Raw genomic sequence first — 10565 nt, forward strand, 5'->3', positions numbered from 1 at the left:
CTCTCCTTTCCTGTTTCTAACCTCAGCCCATACTACCTCAGTTGACGAGTCCCCAAACATCCTTTCTGCAACTGTAATGCCGTCCTTGACCAACAATGCCACACCTCCGCCTCTTTTACCATCTTCTCTGTTCTTACTGAAACATCTAAACCCCGGAACCTGCAACAACCATTCCTGTCCGTGCTCTATCCTAGTCTCCGAAATGGCCACAACATCGAAGTCCCAGGTACTAACCCATGCTGCAAGTTCACCCACCTTATTCTGGACGCTCCTGGCATTGAAGTAGACACACTTCAGACCAACTTCTTGCTTGCCGGTGCCATCTTGCTTCCCTGAAATTTTATTTCGGACCACCCTACTCTCAACCTTTTCTATAGTCGAACTACAATTTTGGTGCCCATCCCCCTGCTGAATTAGTTTAAACCCACCCGAATAGCCTTAGCAAATTTCCCCCCCAGGATATCGGTACCCCTCTGCAAAGTCTGGCAATTCTGCAAAATTGTTTGGAAAATTGCAACAATTTTTTCATCCTCTTAAAGGGCCACTCACACATGCATTGCTGTTCCTCTATAATTTGGTGCTACAGCCTGTCATAATGGTGCATCTAGTTTGAACCTTGACATCACCTCCACTGGCACAAAGTTCCATGAAGATGCAATGCCAACCAGTGCCAACATGTAAAACAAAAACATTGCTTTTCCACCCATCCCACTGCCCTTCAGTTCCAAAGATGTCACATGAAGCTTGAAATGCTAATTCCGTTCTTTCTCCACAGACACTTTTTGATCCTCTGATAACCCTCAGCATTTGCAGTTTTTATTATTACGGCTAGCATGTGGTTAGGTGAATGTCATCCTCTGGCAGAACCTATTTGGTCTATACTTCTAGGGGAGAACCTTTAGGTAATCTAATGAGAACAGGTTATTGTCTTAAACAAAGATGAACCTGACTGCTAATATGCAACAAACTACACATTACAGTTATAATAGAAAAGAGTTACAAAGGCTACAAGGAGAGACAGAGGATCACAGGCCCATCCTCTTTGAAATCCTAAGGTGTTCTGATTTTCTCCACCCAAGTGCTTATGGCATGAGCATCAGTGAGGAGGTTATTCCTTTGCAACTGCCACATGACAGCATGACTGATGACTCCTGCCATCACGTTGCTAATGATTGAGAGTAGCCTGAAAGGGTGGTAATTGGCTGGGCTGGATATGCCTGCATTTTGGGCATAAGGGCATACCTGGGCAACTTTTTACGTTGTTGGGTAGGTGGCAGCATTGCGACTTTACTGTAACAGCTTGGCTAGGGGTACAGCTATTTCTGGAGGTCAAGTCTTCAGTGCTATGGCTGGAATATTGTCAGCATCAACTAACAATGCAATGCCCAATACAATCAGCAATTTTTAAAAATCACGTAGACTCAACTGAATTGGCCAAAGACTGGCATCTGTGAGCCTTGGGGACTCAAGAAGACACCACAACATATCATCTACTTAGCTCTACTAACCTACGTTTTGTCTTTATCTGGGCTTCCCCATAATTGATGTTGGGGGTATTTGTGGAACCCCCACCTCCAGTGAATTGTTTATTTGTGCAGCCTCATTCATAACTGGAGGGCTTAGGTTTGATATGTTGGTTGTTGGATCTAGCCCTTAGCTCTATCTATCAGTTAACTCTTCCACCATTCAGCATTCAAGTAGACCTGTGTAGCAGCTTCACCAGTGTAACACCTCATTTTTAGGTACCGCTAGTGCTGCTACTAATTCCCTCTTGCATTCTTCACTGAATCACTGAATGTGTAACAGACAATATTAAGCTGGAAGTCTGAAACACAGAAACCCTTTGAGATCATGTGAAGGTAAATCAAGGGCCCAGAGGTGTGCTCATTGTGGTCTGGGCCTTTGGCCCCAGCCCTGAACCCAAGCACAGCAAAACAGTTCCCGTCACCCCCAACGTGAGCCCAGAGTTCCTGCCCCTGACCCAAGGACAGAGCTCACCTCTACAGCCCCAAGTTCTGCTTGGACACTGACATACACCCATCATTCCCCAGCCAGGTACAACGCCATAACAGCCGTCCACCACAACCTCAAGGATAAACAACACCCGGTGCATACACTGAAACGCATAACCTCTGAAGTGCAGAAAAATAGAATTCCTGCAATCGCATACAAATAATGAACAATATCACCTCAACCTGATGACACACATTCATATCCCACTCAAAACCTCACATTCATGCACCAACTCACACAGGTACACAGAGTCCCAAACGTGCACGCATGTGCACACAAGCACATGGAATATGTGGAGTAGGAGATAGTAGGAATTGCTGATGCTGGAGAATCTGAGATAACAAAGTGTAGAGCTGGATGAACACAGCAGGTCAAGCAGTGTCAAAGGAGAAGGAAAGCTGACGTTTTGGGTCTAAACCCTTCTTCAGAAAATCATGCGGAGTAATGTCCTTTGCAACCGCTAACCTTTGTGACTTTTCTGTGGTTTCAAATCCCTGTGCTGATGTCACAGATTGTAACCTGTGCAGGACACAGTGTATCTTGATGTGGTCAGCCTGTGACAGGGTAAGCAAAGCATTGTTGTTCAAGGATTTTTAAAAGACATTTTTCAGAAAATCCTCCAACTAACATGTAAAAACCTCATATGGTGAAGGTTGTGGTGTACCGAGTAAAGAGATAAGTACAGCTGAAAAAATAAGCAAATGAGTTCTCAGACTAAACCTTTGACAATTCATAGAGAAAGACAGTCATCAAGTTTTTCACATTTATGTAGTTGTTCTTTATTTTTTTGCAGACAGTAATGACTCATCATTATAAAGGTGATGTCCAATTACAATGTGTGACTAAACAATGCTGGCACTATTACAAAACTCTCAGACATTTACAAAGCATTGAATGCCGTTGGATGTTTGAGAAAAAAAAGTATAATTCAGATAGCACAGTGTATTAAAGCTTTTGTCATGGTTGAATAAACACGTCTAGACCATTACAGTTGGTTATAGATTAGTGATCGACTTGCAAGGCAACAGAACATGCTTAAAGCTGATAATCAGAATCTCTCACTGCTCTTTTGAATCCATTCACATCTAACCTTAGTATAAAAGAAAATAATCAACACAAAAAGATTAATTCTTGACAGGTTATTGCTAACATTCTGTGGAAGTGATAACCTTCATAAGGTTTGAGAAGGAACTATAGAACATGAAGCGCGGGAATTGTGGATCTAATTCCGCCCCTGTGCTAAAATAGTGTGGCTGACAATGGCACGGACAGTAGACGTGGACACTACAAGTTACAAACAACTTGAGAGCTAGCTTTCTAAAAATCAAAGTACTATAACTGCTGGGAATCCTCAGAGAATCAGGCAGCATCAGTGGAGAAAGAAGGCTTACTCAACTGTACTCTTTGAGATAACAGAAGGATGAATCTGACAAATGTTTTTTGGTTACATTGAGTTATTTGGAGAATTTTTTTGCTGTGAGACTTAGCACGATTTCTCACAATATCTTACCAAACTTTCCTTGTTTATTACCAGTACTACAACTGCTACAAATGTCCCACAGTGTCCGCCAGAGCCGATTCTAGACCCATCTAACCATTTCCTATTTCTGGAACTCAGCAGGTATCTGCTGAAAGAACCACATCCCTGGTGCCCACACCACTGTGCTCCAGATAAGGACTTTCGTTTCTGAAACTGCGCTGCTCAGTGATGGATACTCAGTCAGGAGATGTCAGAGAAGGGGAAGATGGCACTGTGATTCTGTGACAGAGACCTGGTGATGGAAATGGTGCAGAGGAGAAGCATCATTTTCCTGGAAGCCTAGTAGAGGAGGTCACAACACCAAACCCTGGCAACTGGGCCCAGGTCACTACCCAAATTAGTGCAGTCCCCATGGTCTAAAGAAGCAGCCAGCAATGCATTGAGAAAGTTTATATCTTCTCTGCTCTGTCAGGGCAAGTGACAATCTCTTCTGTCTACTACTTTCTCTCTGCTACTTCACCCATCTCCCATCAGGCCTCATGACTTGCCATTCAATATTGTTTGCAACACGCTCCCATTTGCCCGTTCACCCACACCACCAACCCTGTATGCCCTCTATGCAGCTGACTCTCTCACCTGGGACACCTTACCACCATTTACCCAGCTGCTCCAGCACTAACAGCTGTGCCACCCACCTTCATCTCACTCAATCCCTCCATTTCTCTCGTCATGGGAGAAGACAATCCATAATAAGGCCGAAAAGACCCTGGACGGGTGGAGGGCTGCCAAACATAAATCTTCTCGCTTCATCTGAGTAGAGAATCCTGTTCCTTGCAGGAGAAGACCAAGATGGCTTCTGCTGGCAAGCTGCAACTCCATGTCTCAGCAACCATGTATATACCCTTCTTCATTCTACTGCAACTCTCACATTAACTGCATGGTTAGTGTCCATTGAATGCCACCTCAAACCACAGGCCACCATACACTCTGCCTCTTGTATCTTGCAGATTCCAGTGGATTGTCCACAGCCTCAGCACAGAAATACCCGGTCTGCCAGAAGCTCATCCTCAACTTCTGAGGAAGACGGTACTGTGACATCAGACAGAATGTCAGAAAGCTGCCTGTCGCACCCGCTCAGTACTCTTCACCCTGGCAAAAATGTTGGGCAACTGAAGTGGTCAGCAATGACTGGGGCCCAAGGAGGTGCACATCACACAAGGAGCAGATGCATTAGGATGGCCAGGGTTTAGGGGGCCCACAACTCTGAACTCTTCACAGCACATGGGTCTGTGCAAAATGTTCTTGGTCTAGAGCACCTCACATCAGTGAGTTTGCCACCCCTTCCCACCCAGGTACAGGCACTCACCCCACCCACACCAGATGTGGTCACAGCCATTGTCTTCCCCCTTGTGTACTTTTGCTTTCTGGGACAATGGAAGATACTTTAGAGACATTTGTCGTTGACATTTTCCGAAATGACTCAAAGTGATTCGAACATTATCGATACTTTAGAGATTTTTAAGTGACTCTTAGGCACATGGAGGCTAGTAAAATGTAGGGTTTTCAGGGTAGTTTGGTCTTAGTAGGACAATAGGTTGGCACAGCATAGTGGGCTGAAGGGCCAGTACTGTGCTGTACTTTTCTATTCATAGCACCTGAACAGTGTGGAAACAGGCCCTTCAGCCCAACAAGTACACACCGACACTCAGAGCATCCTACCCAGGCCCATTTCCCTATAACGCACCTCATCTACCCATCCCTGAACACTACAGGCAATTTAGTATGGTTAATCCACTCATCCTGCACATCTTTGTGCTGTGGGAGGAAACCATTCAATCACAATGATCAATGGTCGATATACAGGGCAGTGCACCATTTGTTCAAGATGATTTAAATTCTTTCTCAGGCACATCTTACCAGTTACCTTCTAAATATTGATGATGATCAGGTGATACAAATAAAATGCTTGTGCATATATGACGCTATTCGGAACATTTTTAACAATGGTTATACAGCATCACTTAGACGTCACATATGTGGTTACTGAACTTCCCACTGTCATAAGACAGGCTGAGCGTTACTGAGTAAAAATGCTCCTTAAAGAGAAAACAAAAGTCACATGATGGTGGCCGGTGTTAACTGTTCCAATTTTCAAGACATAGAACGCAATTAATCACAGTTCTGACAAAGGTTTATAAACATTAAAGATTTACGTTGTTTGTATCAATAAACCAGATCTTGTCTGACTTCTGAGTGACTGCTGGCTCATATTTTGTCTGATTCTGATGGGTTTCGCTTCTAGTTCTCCTTCTGAAGTAATGAGTCGGGGAAGTAGGCGTACCTTTAATACCCGAAACAGATAGATCAACAGTCACAATGCATCAGGAAGCAGAAACCCATGCTCTGATCTGTGGAGCAAAGCTTACGTATTCCTGGCAATGGAAATTCCGTAGATGGAAGAATAAAAGCAACATGCAGAGAACGAGGCAGACTTTGATTAACACAGAAGAAAGTAACAGCACAGATCAGGTAAGAGGCTTCGAAATAAAATTGCTTGTGTCTTTAACAAAAATAATTTGCTTTACAACACTACAATTGTGCCACTGCAGTAACTGAAGCACAAAGTCTTCCATGAGTATTTCTGATGTTTAATTATTTACAATTTAAGCCCTAGAAATTTGAGTCAATATGAAGATTTTGGTAAACCCATGTTACATTTTTTGCTTGAGTTATTTGTTTGATTTTGAAAGTTTATGAAAACATTCAAGCTAATAGAAACTGATCTCGTACAAGCAGACATTGCCTGCAGCTTAGTACAGGCAGCGTGAGAACATACTTAATCTGGAAGTAGAGGGATTAAAGAAGTAGTAGGGATAGTAGGTAGAGGCAGTAACTATGTTATCATTTTGATTCAGCAATACTAGCACATGTGACTAGCACTAGTGACAATGCCATCGCTGGTACAGTTTACGGTAATTGTGTAATATGCAATGGACACAGCAGAAATGTAATCAATGTGGTCAGTATGGGCAGTGTAACTGTATAAGCTGTAGGTGCTGTGGTCTCTACATGCCTTACTACACCGTATCATATCAATGTTTAAATAAATAAAATCTGAGTAACTTATTGTCAGTGTTAATGAAAGACATTTACACCATGCTTAATTGTATCATTGACTCAGTGCTTCATTATCAGTGAAAGCTCTGACTAATTGCTTTTTGCATTCAGTTATTGTGCATTCGCAGGGTGTTCAATAAAGTAAAAGTGAAATTGAATGAAATTTATGCGCTGCTGGCAGCAATGGCCTTCATTTCGATAACTCTGAGATTTTAAACATGCTCAGAGGTTAGATATTTCTGCTATCATCATCAGTCAGTAGATAAGAGTGAGCAGTAAAACTCACAATTGGTTTGTAGGGAATGATTGACATCTCATACAACGAAGGAGGATTTCCATATGGAATAATATTACACCTATTTTCACTAATGTAAATAGACATGTGACTGAAAAATGTATCAAAAGGTAAAGACAGTATGCCAGTGGAGATCCATCAGGTACTTGATGATACTGAAGGCTTGAGAATTGATATGTGTGTGTAGGGCGTATCAATTTGTTTTGGTTTGCTAATACATAACTTGAGTATTGCTGAAAAAGAAACACTTTTCTTCTTGAAGGACAATTTGCAAGAATATCAATTTAAGGGGGAAACCAACAATATGAAAATAGTTTGCTGCTTGGAAAAGTGAGTGTTGCCATAGAGAATGCACCAGTTAATGGTTGTAAATTAATTGCCAGGCTTTATCTACAACTGCCTGGATTAAGATTTAAACAAAGCTTGGCAGTTAGCATGAACTGTTGCATTCTCCTTGGTAAAATTTCTATCAATCGTAGTCCATTGTCTACCCAATCAGCATTTTCCTCTCCTACAGTATGGATGTTGGTTTTCTTCTTAAATTTCTATTCTTACAAATTGCACCGGTAAGTGCAAAATGAAGAAGATTGATGAAGGCGAAGCAGTGGACATCAATAAGGCATTCGACAAGGTTCCTTATGGTAGACTGGTTAGCGAGGATAGATCGCATGGAATACAGGGAGAACTAGATATTTGGATATAAAATTAGCTCAAAGGTAGAAGACAAAGGGTAGTGGTAGAGGTTTGCTTTTAGGACTAGAGGGTGGTGACCCTTGGTGTGTTGCAATGATTGGTGCTGGGTCCACTGCTTTTTGTCATTTATATAAATGATTTGGATGAGATTGTAGCTGGTACATTCAGTAAGTTTGCAGAAAACACCAAAATTGGCACTGTAGTACCTCAGAGTGCAACAGGACCTTGATTAGATGGGTAAATGGGCTGAGGAGTGGCAGGTGGAGTTTAATTTAGATAAATGTGAGGTGCTGCATTTTGGTCAGGTAAATCGGGGCAGGAGTTCTATACTTAATCATAAGGTCCTGGGGAGTGTTGCCAAAGAAAGAGACTTTGGGGTGCAGGTTCACAGTTCCTTGAAAGCAGAGTCACAGAGGGACAAAGTAGTGAAGAAGGCATTTAGTACACTTGTTCTTATTGGTCAATGCATTGAATATAGGAGTTGGAAGCTTATGTTGTGGCTGTAAAGGACTTTGGTTAAGACATTTTTGGAATACTGCACTGAAACTTGAAAGGGTTCAGAAAGATTTACAAGGACATTGCCATGGTTGAAAATTTGACCTATTGGGAGAGGCTGTATAGGCTGAGGCTGTTTTCCATGGATAAGGAGTGGCCTTATCGAAGTTTATAAAATCATAAGGGGCATGGATACGGTGATTGTCAAGGTCTTTTTGCCAGGGTAAGGAACTCCAAAACTAGAGGGATTAGGTTTAAGGTGAAAGGGGAAACATTTGTAAGGGACCTAAGGGGCAACATCTTCACGCAGAGGGTGGTGCATGTATGGAGTGAGTTACTAGAGGAAGTGGCGGAGGCTGGTACAATCACAATATTTAAAAGGCATCTGGATGGATATATGAATAGGAAGAATTTAGAGGGATATGGGCCAAATGCTGGCAAATGGAACGAGATTTGTATCGGATGCCAAGTTGGCATGGATGACTAAAAGTGTGCAAACATAACCACGGCCTAAAAGAATTACAGGGTTTGTTAATTGGACATTTGACAATGTTTTTAACCATTTTGATTCATTGGTTGCTGAAATTTGGGCTGCTATTAATCTGAAAAATCTTTGACAATCAATACCAAATGATTTTGGGCTCAGTTTAAAGAAGGGATTAGTACCTTGAAAAAGCAGCAAAAAGTTAGATAGCAGAGTGATAGATAAGTCTGTTCAACAAGGAATCAAAATTACCACTTGGATACAAAAGTGTCCCTCTCTACATGTAATGGGAATAAGCCTGCCTTAAAGCTTGTAGATGCTATTGGAATGGTTTTCATTACCACACAGAACTAATGTGCTTTTTTTCCATGATTTAGATTGGGACCATGGCTGAGCTGTCATCTGCACAATCTCCCTTTGCCAATGTTTCCCAGTTAGTAATAGATGTTATTGTACTATCAAAGGACACTAACTGCACCATTGAAGATGGTTTCCTTGCATTGAGTCTGCCTATCTTCTACAACATTATTTGTGTCGCTGGGCTCCTTGGTAACTTACTGGCCATCTGGGTGTTTTTCTTCAACCAAAGGAAGTCAACGTCTATTTCTGTTTACATGAAGCATCTGGCTGTGGCTGACCTCCTGTTGTTACTTTGCCTTCCATTCAGGATTGCTTACCATATTGGACAGTACAAGTGGATGGCTAGGTTCTACTTCTGTAAGATCATTGGGGCATTTTTCTACATCAACATGTATGCCAGTATTGTATTCTTAGGATTGATCAGCCTGGATCGCTATTTAAAGATCACAAAACCTGTCCTCAAGTTTCGGATCCACACTGTGAAATGGAGCTCAGGCATATCCAAGGCTATGTGGCTCACTATCATCTTATTCATGCTGCCCTTTGTTGTGGTGAGCAGCTTAAACTCAAATGAAACAAAATGCTTCCACTACAAGAACCAGAGTGTGATCACGGGTGCAATGAACCTAATAGCTATCATGTTTGTTTTTATCCTGTCCTTGTTATTCCTGGTGTCCTATGCCAAGATTGCAGTCAAACTCTACAACATCTCCAAAGGGAAGAAAAAGCAGCCGATCAGCAAAGTGAGCACCACAGCCATCATAAAGACCTTCATTGTCCTCGCAATCTTCATCGTGTGCTTCATACCTTATCACATTGTCCGAGTTCCTTATGTCCTCTCACAGATGGAGATCATTTCCAGCTGTCATTCTAAGCAGTTTCTGCATAAGGCCAATGAACTTGTTCTGTGCCTTTCTGCCCTAAACAGCTGTCTTGACCCAATCATCTATTTCTTCCTATCCAACTCTTTTCGCAAGATTATTATTTACACCATTAAAGGAAGGTTCAGCAAAACCTTTCCCAAAGCAAATGGAACCAGGAGCAGTTTCAAATCCATTACGGATATCTGAGATTCAGAGCTGCCGATACTAAGTTAAGCGGATAGAAGCTGAATGCATGGCCATTTGGCAAGCACCATCGCAGTGATCGTTTGAATCCAAGGTGATGTGTGAAGTAGTAGTATTTTAGGCAACTTTTGCAACAGCCTGCCTAGAGATGGCAGTGATAGCCCACTCACAGAAACAAGGGCATGTCAAATACTTGAAAGTTATGCCAGTGTTCCAAATATTTGATGTCGGGCCTTGATAAAGATAACTCAGCAGCCAGAGTTTTAAGCCATAGTTTTGTTAAGCCAGATGTATCACACTGTATTACTGCAAATCATGGATATGGCAATTATGTATCTTCACAGAAAGAAACTCTGAAAACATCACAGACCTATTTTCAACTGTTCCTAGCTTATATGTTTTCCAATATGGACTTACAGACATTTTGTACAGAAGATGCAACTTTGAATTAAACTTAATTCCAATATTATAGCTCTATTTCACCAGTTTATTACAGATGTTTACAATGCAGGAAGGCACATTATCTTCATGCACAAGCTCCAATACGAACACAGTGCCTGT

The 10565-nt window shown here is 41.9% G+C and overlaps 1 protein-coding gene across 1 annotated transcript; it reads left to right on the plus strand.

Moving 5' to 3' along the window:
- Positions 1-5869: 5869 nt before the first annotated feature.
- LOC125458994 (probable G-protein coupled receptor 34) lies at positions 5870-10102 on the plus strand. Its single transcript, XM_048544866.2, has 2 exons — positions 5870-6022; positions 8955-10102. Exons 1-2 carry the CDS (start codon positions 5870-5872, stop codon positions 10005-10007), a joined length of 1206 nt encoding a protein of 401 aa, XP_048400823.2. The 3' UTR covers positions 10008-10102.
- The last annotated feature ends 463 nt before the right edge of the window (positions 10103-10565 follow it).

The sequence above is a fragment of the Stegostoma tigrinum genome, chromosome 15 (genome assembly GCF_030684315.1).
Source record: "Stegostoma tigrinum isolate sSteTig4 chromosome 15, sSteTig4.hap1, whole genome shotgun sequence".
Taxonomy (NCBI): Eukaryota; Metazoa; Chordata; class Chondrichthyes; order Orectolobiformes; family Stegostomatidae; genus Stegostoma; species Stegostoma tigrinum.

Excerpts from the sequence above, each read along its gene's own strand:
- LOC125458994 (XM_048544866.2), top strand. The coding sequence starts at position 5,870 with ATGCATCAGGAAGCAGAAACCCATGCTCTGATCTGTGGAGCAAAGCTT. Across the intron at positions 6,023-8,954 it reads AAAGTAACAGCACAGATCAG|ATTGGGACCATGGCTGAGCT; the intron begins GTAAGAGGCTTC and ends TCCATGATTTAG.